Source organism: Mirounga leonina, unplaced genomic scaffold (assembly GCF_011800145.1).
Source record: "Mirounga leonina isolate KUSES-001 unplaced genomic scaffold, KU_Mleo_1.0 Mir_82, whole genome shotgun sequence".
Classification (NCBI taxonomy): Eukaryota; Metazoa; Chordata; class Mammalia; order Carnivora; family Phocidae; genus Mirounga; species Mirounga leonina.
In genome coordinates this window covers 24,540,858-24,561,059 of record NW_023270825.1, presented here as the reverse complement: position 1 = coordinate 24,561,059, position 20,202 = coordinate 24,540,858, and the positions used below count along the sequence as shown (strand labels likewise).

Below are 20,202 nucleotides of genomic sequence, written 5' to 3'. Positions count from 1 at the left end.
TCGAGGCAGGCTCTCACAGTGATATCTCCATTTGAGAGTCTCTAAAATCTCTTTGCTGCCAAAGAAGAAGTTATCCTGTGTGGGCTGTTGGCCAAGAACATAGTGATTGTTGCCATTATCAACAAAAGATATAGTACTTTTCTGTGCAGATCAAAGTGCTTGATGTCCACATCTCCCTCCTAATTTCCTGGTCCAGCCTGAGAGATCCCTCCAGGGCAAGGAATCTTAGGCAGAGGCAGGATCTCACGTCCATCCCTCTGGCCATGCCCACTGCCCCCGCCTGAGCCGGACCCTTGGCCATCCCATTTCCATCATGTGAGAGGCAGCATCGAATTGTGCAAAACGCAGGCTCAGGAGCAAGGAGGGTTCAGGTCCCAGCTCCACCACCTACTGGCCTTGCCATCTCTCTGTACGTGTCTTTTCACCTGTAGAATGGGGATAGCAACAGTACCCCAGGGGGGCTGAGAAGATGAAAGCTAATATCTGTAAAGCACTTGGAACAACCTCCAGCACACGTTAGCTCCAGTCATGACAAAAGCCACCCTCTGCTTCCTGAAGCAGGGCAATCCTCTTGCTGCCCTCTCCAAAATCATCTGTGGCTCCCCATTGCCCATTCAGTGACTATGTCTATGAGGTCCTTTAAGGGCCTCAAAAGCAGAAGCTTTATAATTTTCCTTGCACATAATAAGCAAACAATAGCATTTGCTGAGAGAGAGGGTTTTCCATCCTCAAGGTGGGCGAACTGAGTCCCTAAGTAAGGGGCGTGCAGCCACAGACAGCCCCACAGCTGGGGGGCTTGATCCAGGCTCTTCTGCCTCCCCAACTATGCCCTGGATGCCGGGGGCTGGATCTGCCCACGGGGCAGGTTTGGTTTCCCTTGGATCTTCTGGGGCCTCAAAGGCAGGGGGCACCATTCGGACTCCGGCCTTCCAGGTGCACATCAGATTGAGGAGAGGACACCCCGCACAGGCCAGAGCAGGCTGTGGCCGCAGGTCTAACTCCCATTCTTGGATGAGTTCAGGCCTTGTCCTCGCTCATTACCGGGAGGCGGCCAGAACCTCTGCTCCCGAAGCTTGGCTGGGAAGCCCGTGGCCAGCAGAGACCACCCGTGGTCTGGCACCCTGGACAGAGAGCCCGGCCTGCTCCACACCCCGCACCTCCGCTGTTTCCCTAGCAGAAGAGAGGCCAGTGCCACGGAAGAGCAGGCACTGGGTTGGAGTAGGACAGACCCATGTCAAAACCAGGCTCCTCACCGGGCGGGAAGACCTTGGCCATGTCAGTTAGCTTCTCTGAGCCTCTTTTTCCATCTGTAAAATGGGAGAATAAAACCCATTCCATAGGTTGCTGAGAGGCCAGAATGGATCAACATGCCCAGGGCACCTGTCCAGTGCTTGCACAGGGTGGGTGCTCAGTGACTTGTGGTTATTCTGTTCCATCCGTCAGAGGCACTCTTCCAAGCTGCCCGGGGGGGGCAGCTGCCTCAGTCCTGCGAGTCTCTCGCTTTCCTTGGTTGAAAATTTCCTCGCTTGGCCTCCACTTCAAGATGAAGGGAAGTGGTGGTATCTTTGGCAAGGGAGGGGAGGAGGAACAGTCCAAATCTTCGCAGACTCCTGGCAGGGGCACGAGGCTCAGTGGGGAAGAAGCAGAGCTCTGTGAGACTTTCGCGGAGATTTTCCGCTCTGGTGCTGCCAAGCTCAGGAAGCCAGGAGTGGAGAGACAAGGAGGGAACACACCAGACCATGCTGCTTCACGCAGGGTGCTGGGTTCCTCTTTATTCATGCGACAGATGAATGCATTTGTTGGGATTCCAGGCACCAGGCGAAGCACTGGGATATTCGGCGACAAGACAGATGGACGTAGGCCCTGCCCTCGTGGGGCCTTCATTCGCAGGGGGGTGAGGGCAGACAGTGAACAGCATACTCTATGGATAAAATGTGATAGGGGATCAATGCAGGGGGAAAACAGAGAAGGAGAGGGGGACTGGGAGCGCCTGGGGAGTTTCCTTATTAAATAGGGTCATCGGGACAGGCCTCACCAAAAGGTGACATTTGAGACACCAATTGTCTGCTCCCCTCAGGACCCCCTGACAAGCCCATGAACTCAGAATCAGGGCCAGGTGCCTTTCATGAGATCCCCAGATAGGAGCTAAATCTAGAAACCCTTCTAGTCCCAGCCCAGGTAATGTCATGCCCTTCCTCTGAAGCCTTCAGTAGTTCCCTATTGCCTACACAATTAAGTACAAATCATTCATTCTGAGATTCGGGACCTTCCTGTTATCTCACCAGACCCTGCTCATGCCAGCTCTGCAGTCATGCCAGTCTACCTGCCATTTCTGGAATATTCCATTCTCTGCTTCCCTCCATCATTCCTCTGTCCCCTCTGCCCAAACTGCCCCTGTTGCCACTGGTTCCTGTTAGCCTGCCACCTCTCTGAAGCCTTCCCTGCCCCAGAGGAGCTGTGGTCACGGAGCCCCTTTCTCATTCCATGGCCCTTACTCGGCCTTGGGTGTGTGCACTGCTTTCCCTGTGTGATCTTTCCACGTGGCTGAAAGTGCTCTGGGCAGGGCTCAGGGCTTTTTCACCTCCAGCGGGTATAAGGCTCAGCAAACATGGGCTGAATTGAGTGTGGCCAAGCTCAGAGGCCCCCAGCAACACTAGGACAAGCTGGTGGAGCAGGGGTGGCCCACTCACAAAAAGAAGGCAGAAGGGGGAGGCCAGGGGCACCTGGGTGGTTCAGTTGGTTAAGCGTCTGCCTTCAGCTCAGGTCATGATCCCAGCGTCCCTGGGATGGAGCCCCGCATTGGGCTCCCTGCTCGGTGGGGAGTCTGCTTCTCCCTTTCCCTGTTTGCCGCTCCCCCTGCTTGTACTCTCTCTCCATCAAATAAATAAATAAAATCTTAAAAAAAAATAAGTGGGGGGCCACCAGGAAAGGAGAGAGGGAACGAAGACATGGGTGAGACAGGATGGAGGAACTAGAGAAGAAAGGGGACAGAGATCCCCACCGTGTTTTTTCCAGAGAGACAGACCATCAGAGACAGAAGGATGGGTTCTTTTTCCCCAGAAATAGCTATGACTCCCTTCAGCATCCCGGAGCAGTGCTTCCTTGTGTCTACCTAGAATACCTCTTGCTGCAGCTCGCGCTCATTTCCTTCGGTTCTATCCTCTGGACTCAGGGAGCTATATGAGCCCTCATTCAGCATGGATCACAGTGGCTTTCTTGACCCCCCCCCCCCCCCCATCCAAGAGGCAGGTGCAAGGTCCTAATGAGGCTGGCCCCTGGCCTGGGACTTCACACTCTAGTTGAGGAAGCCAGGACCCCTAGAGCTTCCCAGAGATTGTTTGGGGGCCAGAGTATGGGGGCCGCCCCACGTCATGGAGGCTGTGCCTCAGCCACTCTCCAGGGCTACCCTTCACCACAGTCAGATCTGTAACCAGAGAGCCCCCACTACCACAGCGCTGTGATTCTCAGGCCACTCTGCTCTGGGCCCTCTCTGTCCCCCAGGCCCTGTGAAGCCCCACGAGCCGCCCGCGGCCTCTGCCATCTGGTCCCGCCCATCGCTGGAGCTCTGGCCACCCCCCCACCTCTCTCCGACTCCCCTGGAGACAGCCAGCCTGGGGGACAGAGCTGGGTGTCCCTTCCATCTCTGCTGTCCCGAGGGGTGGCGTGGTTCCATCTGGGACCCAGACTCTCTCAGGGGAAAGCCTTTACATAATCCAAGCCCACCTCCCTCTCCTCCGGGAATGTCATGCCCTTGGCCTCCCTGTGGCCACAACTCCCAACTCCCCAACTCCAAGTCGGAAGCCCCATGTGCCCCCAAGCCTCGGTATGCGGCTGCCAATCTCCTCAGTGATGGTAGTTCCCATCTTGGAGCTGTGAGGATGGCAAGAGCTCATGCTGACAGGCTCTCCGCACTGCACCCAACAGTAAGCCCTCGGTCAGGGGGACTCCTGCCCTCCTGCCTTGGCTGACACCATCTCCAGGCAGCCTTTCCAGGTTGTTCAGGGCTCCTCCACTGGGCTCCCAGCACCCCTTCGCCAGGCCTCTGCAGCGCACCTCTGCAGACCTGTCATGGCTCCTTTGGGGGTCTGTGGACCCACTAGAATCTAGTGCTTGGACCATAAGCACCTTGAGTGCAAGGAACTGAGTCTGGCCCATTATTTTGCTGAATGAATGATTTCATGAGTGACAGGTAGGCAGCTGGGAGAGACAGACTGAGAGGATAGGATCGAGCCTGCCAGGGCTGACCTTTCCAGGGCCTGTCCTGAAAGACCAGGATGCCCACACTGAGGCCTGGGGGAGGGGGAGGAGGATGAAGACCACCCCCACCCCCTGTTCCATGGTCTAATGAAGTGATCTTCGAAGCGAGGCCCCATCCAGCAGAGTTGGCCTCACCTGGAACCTTCTGGACTCCAGCCAAGCCATATCAGAAGCCTGGGGAGGGGACAGCATTGGTGGTGGAACAGACCCTCCAAGTGATACTGATGCACTAGAGTTTGAGAACCACTCTCATGTGTCCCAGTGACTCAGATTCATAGGAGGTCAAGTCTCGGGGGTCTCTGCTCTGCAGAAGGCTTCCATGAAAGCTGTCCGGCTAGGACCCCAGGGCATAGCTCCTGCTGGCCTCACACCCCTGAGCTGGAGACCCCTTTGCTGACAGACCAGGTGCCGTGGAGAACACGGTCCCCGTAGTCCTCCCCTTTCCCAAGTGGCCCCAGACCAGAACAGGTGTTGCTCCAACCTGGGCTTGGTGCTAGTCCCTCCCCATGGCCATTGGCCAGCATCCCCTGTGGCAAAATTCAGGGCAGACTTCTGGAATGTTAGGGCTAAGAAAGACCCTGGAGATCATTAGCTGCATACATGTGCACGCACACACACACACACATGCACACACACACACGCAGCCCGGCAGATGATCAGATCTTATGGGAGAAGAGTCCCCGAGGTCAGGGCTGCCCGGTCCTCCTCTCTGGGTCGCGCCCTCCTCCAGCGCTTCTCCCACGGGGCCGCCTTGCAGCTCCGTCTGGCTTTGTTTTGTTTGAATCCATTAGGTATGCACAGTACAAAATTCAAAAAGCAAGAAAGAGAATATAACGAGACTCAGTCTTCCTTCCCCTGCTTCAGCTTCTAGTTTCCCTCCCCGAAGGCAAGCCACTTGTCAAGAGTTTCTCGGGTCTGCTTCCAGACACCAGGCAGGCATGCCAGAGGCAGCATTCTCCGTGCGCCGTCCATATCTCGCTTTCTTCGCTGAATAGAGCATCTGTTGCCCTTTACCCTGACGGCCTGCTTCCCTGCTTCTGGGGCGCTCACCGAGGCCAGGTCCGTCTGCTGTTGACCTCCCCCCCACCCCTCTGCTTCCTGGTCCAGTGCCAGCACTGAGCAGGTGCTCAGTTAGGCTGCTTCCAGCTACACCTTAGCGAACCAGCAGCTGGTGGGGGCTGCGTGGGCTGGGGCGCAGCCTCCTGGCTGCAGAGCCTTGGGTCTGTCTGTCTCGCCAGCACGTGGCTCCGTCCACCAGAGCCCGTCCTGGCAAGCGGAAGGAGCTGAGGGGGATGACACCCAACAGCGTCCTCCAGCCTGTGTGTTCCTGCTGCCGGCCCCTTCATCCCACTTTGACCGGGGCTGACTCAGGGACCGATCCGGCTGTCTCTCCCCTCCCGCACCCTCCCCTCTCGGCCGCTCAGGACTCCTGTGGGGAAATCCAGCCGGGAAGAGGCTGGGGAGAGAGCAGCACTCTGGCCCATGATGATGATGATAAATGACGGGCCCTTCGTCCAATCTTTGCTAGCTGAAGGCTCAGTCTTGCTTGTTACCATGGAGACGAGAATTATGGCAACATCGCAGGGTTGGACTGAAGCCTGCAGCTTTACCTGCTTGTGGTGGGAATGTGTTTGCTCCACGACACTCAGAAAAGAGATGTGCCACTTTTTTTTTTTTTTTTAAATCAAGACCGAACTGGCTGCTCAGCCCGAGATTTCACCATGCCCCCAATCTACTGATTGAGCTGAATTCCAGAGGGAGATGGAGGTGATCGGGGGCTGCCCAGCCCTGTGAGATTGGAAGCCAGGGAAATACTCTGCTTGTCTGTGGGAGGAGGGGCTTACGTTAGAGGGTTTGTAGGCCCCCCCTCCAGCCAAACAATCTAGGATGCAGATCGGGGGACCAAGTGAGGCCCACCACAGCCCACTGCCGGTCATTCCTTCTTTCTGCAAACATTTGTAAAGCACCAAGCTCTAACCAGCACAGCAGAGAAAATATTATGCAAATATAGCCATCACGGAGCATTGTATCCACTGGGGGAGTCAGCCATTTGGTATGTTATCTGGTAAATCAACATCAAATGTAGTAGGTACAAGCAAGGAACATAATAGTTAGCTGTATTGAGCCATTGCTATGTAGTAGGTACTGTTCTAAGTGAATTGGTTCATATAATCCTCACATCTACCCAATAAGATAGATGTTACAGATAAGAAAACTGAGGCACAGGGACACTAAGATACTTGCCCAAAGACATGGAGCTTGTAAATAGCAGAGACAGGATCAGGGTCCCTAGGGACCCATACCTAAATGTCACACTATGTCTGTCTGATAGTCTGAGGCATGGAATGTGGGGGCTTGACCTGGTCTGGAGTTCTTCCCTAAGGAAGCAAAAATCGAGCTGAGATTAACTAGAGGAGGAGTTAACTAGTGGGAGGGAGGAACACTCCAGGTAGAAGGACTAGCATATGTGGCCCTGTGGTGGCAAGAGAGAAGGTGGCATGCATGCTCCAGGCATTGAGGGAAAGATGGAGTCTAGGGGAGGAAAGAAGGGGAGAGCTGAGTAAGATGGAGCTGGAGTGATAGGCAGCCTTGCTGGCCAAGTTAAGAAGAGTGACAGCCCTTCCAGCTGATTCCCTCACAACCTGCAGGGCCACGCAGTCTCACCCTCTCCAGGAAGGTTCGCTGGACGCTCCAGACGGGGCTCGGTGCCCCTTTCATCTGAGTCTTGCTGCAGCAACAGAGCCTCTCACACACTGTGTTGTTTGCCTCTTAGCCACGGCCTTTCTTACTCCCTTCTAGATGGAGGTTTAAGGGAGAGACACATCTCATTCTCCCTAGCAGCCACTCCCCAGGAGAGAGCTCAGGAAAGGGTAATGGAGGGCTATGGGGATTGAGGGGAGGAAGGGGCTGCTGCTGATGGGGTGCTGGGGGAAGGCTGCCTGGAGGAAGCAGAGTTGAGCTGGGCCTGGCAGTGGAGGAAGCATTCTTCCTAGGGGAGGATCGGGAGGCCTTTCCACAAAGGAGAGGAATGGAGGAAGCAGAGAAAGCCAAGGCCTTTGAGGGGCCGAGGGGCCACCCATTTGCTGGGGCTGAGGCTTCTTGTCGGGACATGGGGGAGGGGTAAGACTGGAGGGGTCCCTGCGGCCAAGAGGGCCTCCCCCTGGAGCGGGCCAGGAGCCAGGAGCTCAGGTGTCAGAAGGAGCAGAGCCATGTGAAAGCCCAAACTAGACTCCTGGAGCCCTGAGTTCAAGTTCCTCCACCTGCAAGCCGGGGAATGGGGGCCCCCTGCAGCCTTTGGCATGATTGCCTCTCCCCACCCCCACCCCTACCACCCCCAGGCCAGCGAGGGGACATCAGTCCTCTGCCGAGAACTCCTTCCTCTCTTCAACATTGCTGGTGGGCAGAACACAGTCCGAGCCCGGGAGGATGCCGCCTCCTCCTTTCCACCTTATAAATCTAGGTGCAGTGCATTTCACTGGTGGAACCTGACTTGTAGTCAGAACCCCAGCTGCAAGGGAGTGCTGGACACGTCGTGTCTCGCTTTCTAGCTTGTAGAAGGCACGTCCGCTAGAACGAGGTGGAATGGATGCTGAAGGCCATCGACCACACCTAACAGACGATCTGATAGATTTGTTAACCCAGATGATGCGTTAAGAAACCTGGCGTGGTGCCCGGCACATAGAACTCTCTCAGAAGATGTTAGCTCTTCTCATCGGGCCGGGCCACTGGCGAGCGCGGCCTGCCCCTGCCCACAGGGAGAGCAGGGCAGAAGTGCATTACCCTGTGTAGTGCTGTGCACGGTGCTGAGGGTCCAGATGCTGCTCCCAGCTGCTGGCTGCCTTAGTGTGTTAGGGGACCTGATGGCAAGGTAGAACCCCAACCCACTCACCCCGTGCTAGGGCTTCAGGGGTGGCTGTGGGGGAAGACTGACCTCAGTGCTAGGAACAGGAATGCAAAGTCAACAAGCGACATTCATGGAGCTCACGGTTTCTACCAGAGTGTGCCTGTACTCTCTCCTTTGACTGTCAGAGCCGCCTTGGGGTAGGCAAAACAGACATGATTACGTCCATTTTTTTTAGTATTTTATTAAAGATTTTATTTATTAGAGAGAGAGAGCATGAGCAGCAGGGAGGGGCAGAGGCAGAGGGAGAACCGGACTCCACACTGAGCAGGGAACCCGATGCAGGACTCGATTCCAGGACCCTGGGGTCATGGCCTGAGCTGAAGGCCGACGCTTAACCAATTGAGCCACCCAGGCGCCCCTGATTATGTCCATTTTATGGAAGAGAAAACTGAGTAGGAGTGGGTTAAATTGCAGTTAATAGAGCCAGATCACAGCCATTTTCCTGACCCCAAATCATACATTCCCTCTACTCCATGCTGTGACTTGGGGAACAAGACCTGGTAACCCACAATGTGCTGGCGGGGCCGGGGGGGGGGCAGGGGGGGGCAAAATGAGTGACTCGTGCTATGCAAACATATGCAAATCACATTTTATTATTTCCTGCCCCCGAGTATGGCCCTGGGGGGCAGGACCATCTGTCTTTCACTGAGGCCTCCCGAATGCTGGTCATTGTGGGAGAACCACAAGGGGGGGGGGTTGCTGGCTGCCCTCAGGGGGACTTGTGGAGTTGTCAGGAGAACTGGCTGCTGGCGTCCATGGAAAAGCGCCAGACTACCAGGCAGTGATAGCAAGGGCGGCTGTATAAAGAGGTTGGGGACAGGGTGCAGACCAGGGGGCTCACTGGAGGCTTAGGAGGCTTTGGGAGTGGGATTTGAACTGGACCCCCGGGCTGTAAAGGCCCCAGCCAGCCCTGGGGTGGGGGAAGTGGCACAGCTCAGGGAGACACGGGGACAGGACAGACGGCAGGCGTACTGTCCCATGGAGTGGCCAGGCCAGTGACCTCAGGCACAGGGAGAACACAGGAGTTTGAGGATTCACGTGAAGAGGCCGTGTGGCCTCTGCAGGCCTCTAGCCCACCTTCCCCGGATTCCTACCAAGCCCAGGGGGAGGGGAGATCTCCTGAGAGCAGAATGCAAGGACCCGCGTCCTGAGCTGCCCTGAGCTGCCCCCTGCGGCGGGATTTAAGGGGCACTGAGCTACTGCCCTGTATGGCCACATCTCGTCATCCTCCTTCCTTTCAGGGGGAGTCAGAAAACCTTTTAGATCTGCAAGAATGCCTTATCTAGATGCAGATAATCCTGGGAACCCTAAGCCGGTGTCTCTCTATCTTGGCTGCACCTAAAAATGGACTGGACGTTCTCATTCTTAAAGTCTGGAGTGGGGCGTGAGTATCTGGACCTACGAAACACCTTCCCGGGAATTCTGGTGTCTCCCACGCCCTAGCCCCAGGCTGCGGAATCATCCATCCAAGCCTGAGAGCGCTGAATGGGGAGCCAGGAAACCCAGTTCTGAGGCCTGCTCCACCACTTTCCCCAGCCTTAGGCAATCTCTTAGCCTGCTGGCGACCATTTCTTCACGTGTAATGTTGGGCAAAAGCCCTTTCACTGTGACGATATGAGGAGACTGAGATTCAGGGCAGTTCAGGGCGAGGAAGACTCATGGCCCAGTGGCATGGCGGCTGGGGAGGGACATTACCCAGAACCCCCACTGCAGTGACCCCACTTCCCTCCTCCCTCTCCTCCGGGGCTGCCAAGGGGACCCTGGAAAGGGTGATGCAGATCTGAGAGCAGAGGGTGCGGAAGGGACATGAGGAGAGACCCAGAGAAGAAGGAGAGGTGGGGGGTGCCCATGGCCAGGGGCTCCAGTTCATTTAAGGTCCAAGACGATGGGAAATCATCTCTCCTGTTGTTACCAGAAAGGTGAAGAATAATTGAAGGCAGTGAGGAGGCCAGATGGTGGGGGTGGGAAGCAGGTGCTGTGCTTTGTGCACTCTAGGGGGACAGGATTAGGAGAGGAGGGGGCGGCCTCCCCACCCAGCTTCTTTCCCTAGGACATGGCTTTGGCCTACAGTGACTTGCTTGTCGAACCAAGTTGCAGGCCCTCTGGATCAGTTCCTGAGAACCCATGGGGATGGTGGCTTTGGGCGGTGCCAGGAAGCACAGGCTGTGTCTCGGAGACATCTGGAATCCTTGGTCCAGCCTGGCCCTTGGAGAATTCCCACAGAAACCCTTCATCTTATAGGCAGGGGGCCCAGAGAAGAGAAGGCACCTGCCCAAGGCCACACAGGTGACCCGGACCCCAGCTCTCGGGGGGCTCCCTCAGTCCATGGCCCTTTACACTGCACCATCCTGAAAGGCTGGGCAAGTTTCCATCCCTGGACTAGGGCTTGAGCGACATCACCCCCTTCCTCTGCCCCCTGCCCAGCACTGCCAGCCCAGCAGAGGTCCAGAGGGTCTGGGAGGTAGAGAGCAGAGGGCTACAAACTGCCCAGGTTCAAGGGCCAGCCCTGCCACTTACTAGCACCATGACTTTAGCCAAGTTATTTAACATGTCTGGGCCTTAATTTTCTCTTGCTTCTAGGGATGATTTTAGTATCCTATGGTACTTATGAGAATTAATGAGCTATACTTAAATGGGAAGAATTTCTCCTATAGTAAGTGCTCGATAAATGTTCGCTATTAATAAGATTGTTCTCCTCCGTCCCCCCTCCCCAATCCCCAGGGCTTCCTGACCACCCTCGCTCTGGGATTTGGGGGATTTAGGCTCCTCACACAGAGGACTTGGCCTTAAGATAAGGAGAGGGGAGCAAAGTGCTGGCCTGGCTACTTAGGACAGCAGTAGCTGAAACCAGGCCAGGTCTGGAAGGAAGGGGGTGAGCGATGGGCCAGGGAACTAATAAAGACGGAGCTAGTTCTTTTCGAAGCTTTTTGCCCATGTGCCAAAGTAAAGCTTGTCCAGGCCTGGGACTGCTAAGCCTCCAGCTTTTGGCACTGGAGGCCGGGCTGGGGGAGAAATGGGAAGGGAGGAAGGCCACACACTTCCCCATCAGATAGGATGTGCAGCTGAGGAGGGCCTGAGAATCCTGACTCACCAGCCAGCATTGCCACCATCTTTCCCTGCCCCTCGTTGGCCCAAAAAGCAAGGCTGACGTTTGTCTCTCCTGCACAGGAAGAACAGAGGCAACAACCCCTACAGGCTGCAGTTTATGGGGCATTGGACAGTCCTTCCCATATTCCAGATCTCTCCCCTGGCCTGTTCCAGAACAGAGTAGGAGGACGGAAACCAGTGATGACGGCACTAAGAGTGAGCACTCTTTCTCGAGCGCTCTGCAAAGGCTTTGTGCAAGTTCACTTATTTCGTGTTGACAATAACTTTGTGAGGCAATGCTTCTTTTTTTTTTTTTTTTAGATTTTTTTATTTTTTTATTTATTTGAGAGAGAGAGAATGAGAGACAGAGAGCACGAGAGGGAGGAGGGTCAGAGGGAGAAGCAGACTCCCTGCCGAGCAGGGAGCCCGATGTGGGACTCGATCCCGGGACTCCAGGATCATGACCTGAGCCAAAGGCAGTCGCTTAACCAACTGAGCCACCCAGGCGCCCTGTGAGGCAATGCTTCTATTATCCCCACTTTCCAGAAGTGGGAACTAAGGGTCACAGAGGTAAGGTTGCTGTCATGGCCACCCAGCTAGCAAGGGTAGCCCTGGGATTTCCGCCCCGTCTGGCTGCAGATAGTCCACTTCTTCCCACTGCCCTGGTCACCTCCCTGTGCTCTGCTGTGAAATTCGTGCCGGAGGAGGAGTCCCCTGCCGCCCCCTGCCCCAGCCAGCTGGGTGCCCCCACTCTGTGTTCCTTTCTATCCCTCAGATTTCAAGTTCCGTTCTTTCCAGTGCGGATACTTTGGTCTCCAGAAAGCTCTCTACCCCTGTTCTTCACACCCAAGAGCTAGAAAGAAGGAAGGAGGAAAGCACTCCAGAAAGGAGGGTCCAGGCACAGTTTAGGGCTGAGGACAAAAGGCAGGGCGATGCTCTGGGTTTCCACAATAGCCTCCCTCATCCCACCTCTGCCTGCCACTGAGGACGCTGGGGAGGGTGCTGAGGTGGGGGCGAGGCTCTCTTCTCTCTTGTCCCTCCTCACCTCCTTCCCTCATCCACGTCCCTCACCTGCCTCACCTTCAGGCACGCTGCACCTGCCTGGCCCTGACCATGGGTTACACCCCTCTCCAAACTTAGAGGCTTACACCTTGTTTCTGGAGACCTCCCGGGCCGAATGGCTGCCTGGGCCACACCTCTCCCAACGGCAATCCTCTCGCCAAATCCCAAAGGCTGGGAACACCCAGAGTAGCTCTGCCACGGATTCTCGTGGAATGAATACATGAGCAAACAAAAGCACGAACTAGCGATCCACCCTGCACGCCAGCCATGACTATTCGTTTGCACGTTTCCAAAACGCCATGCTTTGTCCCCCCTCTGGGTCTTGGCCAACATGGTTCCCTCCGTCCACGCTTCCCACCACCCTGTGCCAATGCCGCCTCCTCACGTCTCACCTGGAGGTGACTTCCTCGCAGAAGCCTTCTCTGACCACTCGAGGTGGGCCCGCCCCGTGGCCCCCTTTCCCCGGGCTATCAAAGTGTGCTGGAGTGTGTGGTGCCATGCCTACATGTCTCCCTGGTGAGGCTGGGAGCCTCCTATGGATGGGAACCAGGTCTGCCAGGCCCCCAGAGCCTGGCAGGATGCCTGGCACATGGTAGGGACTCAGCCCTTCTTTGTTGAAGGAAGGAAGGAAGGAGGAGGGAGGGAGGAGAGGGGGTGCTTTTGGAAGGAGAGAGAATGAGTGTGTGGGAGCTGAGTGGAAAAGAGCAGCATCCAGGACGCAAACCTCCTTAGAGCCAGATGGAAGCTAGAGCTCTTCCCAGCCCGGGACTGCCCCCTCCCCTCACCATGCACGGTATTATCCAAATAACAAGTCACACGTCCCTGTGGCTGGCTGCAGGTCACCAAGCGCTTTCACATCCCTGGCCTGGCTCCAGTCCCCAGACAGCCCTGACCCAGGCTTCCCAGCTCTTCCCCTCAGTTTAAAGATGAGAATCCAACAAAGGGTGCTGGGCAGCTGGATAGCCACGTGCCAAAAGATGAACTTAGACCCTTACCTCACCTCCTGTGCCAACTTTAACTCTAAGTGCATCCTAGATTTTAGTGTCAGAGCTAAAACAAGATGACTTTTTATTTTATTTTATTTTTAAAAAGATTTTATTTATTTATTTGAGAGAGAGAGAATGAGAAAGAGAGCACATGAGAGGGGGGAGGGTCCGAGGGAGAAGCAGACTCCCCGCCGAGCAGGGAGCCCGATGCGGGACTCGATCCCGGGACTCCAGGATCATGACCTGAGCCGAAGGCAGGCGCTTAACCAACTGAGCCACCCAGGCGCCCACAAGATGACTTTTTAGAAGAAAACAGGAGAACATCTGTAAGCCTTTGGTGTAGGCAAAGATTTCGTAGACACCATACCAAAAAAGCCTGGTCCATAAAAGAAAATTTGTTGAATTGGACTTTGTCAGAATCCAAAACTGTGGTGCTTCCAAGATACCATGAAGAAAACGAAGAGAGAAGCAGCAGACTAGGAAAAACCATTTGCAAGACACGCGTGTGATAAAGGCCGAGTATCCTGAGCATGAAGACGAGGAAAGGCGCCCTGAGAGATGACACCGCCCGTGAACACGGCCTGGGTCCCTAGGTCGTGTGGTCTCTCCACTGCCTTTGTTCTTTTGCAGGGGCCCCGTAGCTGAGCCGAGACCCCAGGCCTGACTCGGCCCCGCCCTGGAGGACTGACTCAGGTAAGGACCGGCCCTCCGAGGCTTTCAGATCGCGCCTGCGCCTCCCTGCCGTTCCCCAGCGGCTTCCTTAGCGCGGGCTCCCCCGGGTGGCCACTAGCAGAACTGCAGCTTCCTTCCGCGGCTGCCCGATACTCGCTACTCCGCTCCCTGGCAGAAGGCTTGCAGTGTAAAGGTACTGTGGTCAGTGTAAACCGTTTTAAGTTTACGTTCAGCCAAGCATGCTTGTGTCAATGAGTCAAACAGTGACCTAGGGTAATAAAACCATGGGCAGCCTAGGGCAGAAAGAGAAGGAGCAGAAAAAGATGGGCAGGAGGCTCCCTGCTCCCGTTAGATGCTAATCCGGCTGGAAGGAGGGTGGGTTCTGGTATTCTCCTATTTCTGTGAGTTAGCACAGGGAGCCCCAGACCCCCAGACCACTTCCCGTATCCTGCACACCAGCCCCTTCACCTTTATTCCCTCCTCCATCCCCCTCCGCCCAGCTTTCCCAACTCCGGCCAGCATCCCACTGTGCCCCCTGGAGCCATGCATCCACTTTTCATTTGACAAGTGTCTATGGGATACTTCTGTGTTGCAGGCATTGCTCTCCATGACTGACGAAAGTGGGTACTAGTTACTAACACCACGCCCCTTTTACAGATGAGCAAATGAGGCAGGGAGACCATGAGTAGCTTGCTCGAGGTGGCTCGTGAGTGTTGGAACTGAGATTCAGTGCCACAGAGCCCACGATGCCCAGAAAGATCCCCAGCTCCTGCAGCGCCTCACCTGCCCACTGGGACCTGAAACCACAGTCTCCCCAGGACAGGACTTCTCTTAACCTCCACCACCCCCAGGCCAGGGGACGGGAGACACATCTTCCTTGCTCCTCTTTGCAACTTCCAGACTCTTCCTTCCTCCCTGCTGAAGGCTCCGTCTTGGACCCAACGTGTCAACCTAGGTATCTCGCTCCCCATCTTTGGTACAAGCACTAACTACCCCGCACCCTCCCCCCCCCCCCCCAGGTCACTCCCCTCCTTCCCGGAAGAGTTCACTTCCTGCCTCACGGTCACGCCAGTGCTGTTCTGGTCTTCATTCTTACTGATTTCCTCAAAGGACACTCCAGCCTCTCAGTTCCTTGACACCATTCCCCTGCTCACGTCATGGCCATGCCCTAGATCTTCTCACTACCCATAACTAATCCCTTCTCAGTCTGTGTCACACAGCTCATTTTCCTATCTGTCAGCTCACGGTCTGTGGTACTCGACAGTTCTCCCTCCCTGGACCTCTGGCACCTGTCCCCAGCCCTTGCCCATCTCGCATCTCCTTTCCCTTCCTTACCTGACCAGTCATTAACACTACTCCCTCATATACAGTTCCAACCCTCTAATTCTCATACTTGGGAAAACCTCTAGCCTGGTTAGGTCGAGCTGTGCGCCTCTTCCCCACCTGCATCCACACAGATGAGTACAGCTGGGGGAAAGGCCAGTGAGGCCGGCTGCTCTTGTTGTCCATTTAAGACCATGAACTTCACTGGACTCTTAGTGCTGCCCGGCCGTCCTCCACATTCCCATCGTGCATTCACTCCATCACTCCTCTAGGTTTCTATTTCTGCCTTTTTTCCTGTCCTCAGACATCCCACATCTGCCCCCCACCACCAGCATTGCAGTCACCTTGAGACCTTGTTCCCTCTGAGGCTGAGAAATAGAAGCTGTGGAAGGGCGCGCCCGCCAGCTCCACCAGCACCCCTTCCTCCCTCCTGCTGCCGTGGGTCAGTATCCAGCTCTGGGCCAAGGCCAACTTCACTTGTGCACCAGTTCCCAGCCCTTCCCATGTCCTCACATTGCTCCAGCGATGCCCTGTCTCTCCCACATCACCAGCTTTTAATTTTCTACTGGACTGTTCCCACTGGCATACCATGTTCTGCTACTTCTCCCATCCTAATCACTTCCAAACTCTGGTTCCTTTCCAAAGGAATCGTTCACGCCCACTAGCTCCAAATCCGCCGGCATCCTTCTTCCTCGCACCTGTTCTGGTCTGGCCACCCACTAAACCTCCTTGTTGCTTTAACTGTGGCTAATCCTCAGTTGTCATCTTACTCGGTCCCTCCCTTCTCCTGGAGACACTTCCTTAGCTTCCAGGACACCACCCTCTCCTGCTGGTCTTCTTTCCTCGCTGGCTGCTCTTCTAGTCCCTTTCCTGTGTCCTCCTCACCTGCCCCAGCTGTCTGCGCTGGAGCATCCCGAGGCTCAGACCTTGAGCCTCACTCTGTGCTCACTCCTTCGGTGATCCAGTCCTACCCCCCTTGGAGTCCTCTGTCTGCTGGTGATGCTCACATCTATGTCTCCTGACTCTCCTCTGAGCTGCAGACTCATATCCAGCCACCCACCTGGCATGTCCACTTAGCATGTCCCGCACCGGGCTCCTGACCACCCCCACCCTGCACTTCTTTGCTGTCGCACCTCATAACGGCACCTCCCCTCTTCCAGTTGCTGGGCCCGGAAACTTCAGAGTCACCCTCGACTCCTCTCTTTTACACCCTACCCCCCACCATCCATTCTATCAGCAAATCTTGGCTTCACCTTCAAAATACTTCCAAAATCTGAGCACTTCTCACCACCTCCTCTGTTTCCATCCCAGTCCTGGCTGTGGTTACCTCTTGCCTGGATTGCTACAATTTCCTCCTAACTGACCTGTCCGATTTTACTTCTCTGCTTGGCCCACCCCCATTTATTCTCAAACCAAGGATCAGAGTGATCCCTTTAATACGTTCAGCGATGCATCCACCAGCATCGGTCTGGTGCATTTAGTAATACTTGTTGGATGAAGGAAGGAAGGAAGGAAAGAATGAGCCTGCTTTTCTTGAATGGGAGTGAAGAGCTCCTAGGGTGATATGAGGTCTGGAGCCAAAACGAATGATCTTAAAAACCAGAACAACTTTGCAGATAACTTCAAGCAGCTACAAGTCACTTCCCGTTTTCATCGGGGCTTCTCACTCTTCTCCAAGTCTGGAGAATACTGAAGCCCATGACCGTGAGCCCTCACTGGATTGGCTCAGGCCCCTGGGCAGATGCCGATCTCCCTGGCTCAAGTTCGACATTAAGACAGTGACATTTACTGAGTCACTGCTCTGTGCCAGGCGCCCTCCTGCTTTACCTCATTTAGTCTTAGGAACCTTCCTTTCCTGGGAACTGGATCGGAGAATCATAGGATGTTGACCCTGTCTGCACGGGCATCCCATGAATGCAGTTCTGTTCTCCAGACTGAATACTCTCACTCTGGGGTCCTACCCACCTTTGTGAAGTTTGTTCATTTCTATGCAAGAAAAGCTTCACAGAGGTATGAATAAGAAGATCCATTTGGAGATGTATTTGAGGACTCTTTCAGTAAAGGGAGCAAACGGGGATCTGGGCTCTTCTGCCATCGTGGCTCTGGGTTTGGGGAAGCTGCTGTCTTATGGGATAAGGCTGTGTGCCATCTCAGGGCTGAGCCTCCCACCCTGACCTGTTACTGGCTGGCAATGGACACGCAGTGCGCCCCGCCCCATCTCCCCGGCAGGCTTCTGCGATTACAGAGTGAGAGGGTCTCTTTTGTCTGACCTGAGCATTCCTTTGTCACCAGGGAGCTCCCAGGATGGCCGTCCCGCCGCGCAGCCTGAGCGTGATGGAAGAGACTCGGAACATGACAACGAACGAATGCTTCCAATCCCAGAACACCGTCCTGCAGGGGCAGCCCTTTGGGGGCATCCCCACCGTGCTATTCATCAACATCTTCTTGTGGGTGGTAAGTCCTGGGCTCCGCGCTGGGCAGTGAGCCTTGGAGGGGCGCAAGTGATGCAGCAGGGGCCTCGGCTCTCCAAACGCATGCCAGCCGTAGTGGTGGGGACTCCCCGAATGTCAGTCGTGTCCAGGGCAGCCCGGGAAGAGGGGACTGCAGGAATAGGCAGAATTCCTAAGACTCCTTTCCCCGTGCCTTTGTCCAGAAGCCCACCTGGCCGGAGCCCTTGAGCCTCCCTTCTCTCTCCCCTTGCTGATTTCTTCAAGGAATGTTCTTTTTTTTCTTTTTCTTTTTCTTTCTTTTTTTTTTAATATTTATTTATTTGAGAGAGAGAGCAAAAGCAGGGGGAGGGGCAGAGGGAAAGAGAGAAGCAGACTCCCCACTGAGCAGGGAGCCTGATGTGGGGCTCCATCCCAAGACACTGAGATCATGACCTGAGCCAAAGGCAGATGCTTAACTGACAGATCCGCCCAGGCGCCCCTTCAAGGAATGTTCTTGTCGGATAGTTCCAAGCATGACACCAGTGCCTTTATTCAGCAAATTCTGAGAATCCACTCTGTGCCAGGAAGCTGCTGGGCACTGGGCATCCAGAGTTGAAAAAGGCATGGCCTTTACCCTAACAGAGCTAGCCACCTTGTTGGGGAACCCAGGGAGCCCCTGGGAACCTGAGGGACAGGGTCTCCCCCACGGGGATGCAGGGGCCAGCCAAGCAGAAGACATATCCCCACATCCCCTTCCCTGGCCTGTAGGTCATCATTTTGGTTTACTCCTTCCTCCGGAAAGCTGCGTGGGACTACGGGCGCCTGGCTCTGCTGATACACAATGACAGGTGAGGGGGGGCTGGGGGTCAGGAGGAGCAAGTGGCTTGCCTCCTCGGGGGATGTGCCGCCATAACCGGGACCCAACAGGTGTCCTCTCGGCACCCACTCCGGCCCCTGCGCTGGCCCTCATCCCAGAAAGAGAACTTGGTGGGGAAGGGCAGTCATCTCTGGGCACAAGGCCACTTTTTTCTCGGATCTCAGACTTTCTGGATCCCGTGACTCCCAAGATACATTGGGCACCTGGCAACAGGGGTGATTACTGTCTGTCCCCAGAGCTGTGTGCTCAGGTCCTGGACAGGAGGGTGTCTGGTCCTGGACAGGAGGGTACTGCAGCTCTCCGCCTGGGAGCCAGAGGGACAGCAAGCCTGAGGCCTTTTCTCTCCTTTTCTGCCTCCCTGCTCACTGCTTTTCCTGGCTGCAGCTTGACCTCACTGATCTATGGGGAGCAGAGTGAGAAGACATCTCCCTCGGATATTTCTCTGGAGATGGAGCACAAGGACAAGGTGAGTGCTTGGGTGGGCCTGGGCCCAAAGGGTTCCTGGCCTGGAGCCCAGCCGTGTGCCGAAAGGAGCATGCTCACACTCAGGGGCTTTGCAGCCAGCGACACCCGGCCTGGCCATGTGACCTTGGACAAATTCCTCAGCCTTGCCACGCCTCCGTTTCCCCATTGGAAAGTTGGAGCTATTCACCATTCCTACCTCCAAGTAAGAGTTAGTTAATTCTATTATTTTAGAGGGATTTTTAAAACTAATTTTCCTGCTCTTCTCAAATCCTCAACCCTCGTTACAGCCCGCGTCCTGCCCAAGCCCCACTCTGAGCCAAGGACTCACCTCCTACTTCACATAGGAGATTCCTCACATGAGGCAGGGATTCCCTCAGCCTCCTCCATCCTGCTCCATGGAGCCCGGTCTTCTCTTCCTTCTCATCCCTGTCGGATGCCAGTAGTCCACCCAAGCTTGGTCATTTGCTCAGCCAGTTGCCCTGGTGCACCTGCTGAGGGCCACTGCTGGTCTGGGGACTGGACAGTGAACAAAATGGACCAAGTCCTGCTTCATGGGACTTTCTCCCTGTCTGAGAGACACCCAGACAGATGCACACAGGACGGTGGTCAGTGCATGAATTCCAAAAGGGGCAAAGAAGGCAGGCCACAGTAATGGGATGGAGCTGGAGTGTTGCAGAGGGTATCAGGGACGGTTGTGGGCCCCGACACAGCCCACAGCTGCCTGTGTCCCTCTGCCCCATCACAGCGAAACTGGAAGAGCCGTGTGCACCTGCGCTCTCCACTTTCCCCCTCACTCCTCAACCCCTGTAATGTGGCTTCCGTCCCTCCATCCCACCCAGACAGCTCATCAGTTGTCCCACGCCATGACATCCGATGGACTTTCCTGAATTCTCATCTCATCTGATCTCTCAGAAACATCTGGCCTTATAGACCATCTTCCCCTCCTGAACAGGCCCTTCCAGTTGCTTCTGTGACACCACACTCTCTGGGCTTCCCTTCTGCCACTCCATCTGTTCCTCTCTGTCCCCTCTGCAGGCTCCTCCTCCACAGCTGGAGTTTCCCTCAGTGGGTCCCAGACCTCCTCCTCATGCTCCTGGGCAGTGTCACCCACACTCACGACCTCAACTGCCACCTCTCCAC

The 20,202-nt window shown here is 55.5% G+C and overlaps 1 protein-coding gene across 1 annotated transcript in view; it reads left to right on the top strand.

Annotated features, from left to right (window-relative positions):
• Window positions 1–17,595: 17,595 nt before the first annotated feature.
• Window positions 17,596–20,202, top strand: part of TMEM63C (transmembrane protein 63C) — a 34,191-nt gene continuing 31,584 nt past the window's right edge. Inside the window, exons 1-3 of the mRNA XM_034992384.1 lie at window positions 17,596–17,745; window positions 18,489–18,568; window positions 18,982–19,063. Coding sequence (XP_034848275.1) covers window positions 17,596–17,745; window positions 18,489–18,568; window positions 18,982–19,063 — 312 coding nt within the window. The remainder of the gene's footprint in view (window positions 17,746–18,488; window positions 18,569–18,981; window positions 19,064–20,202) is intronic.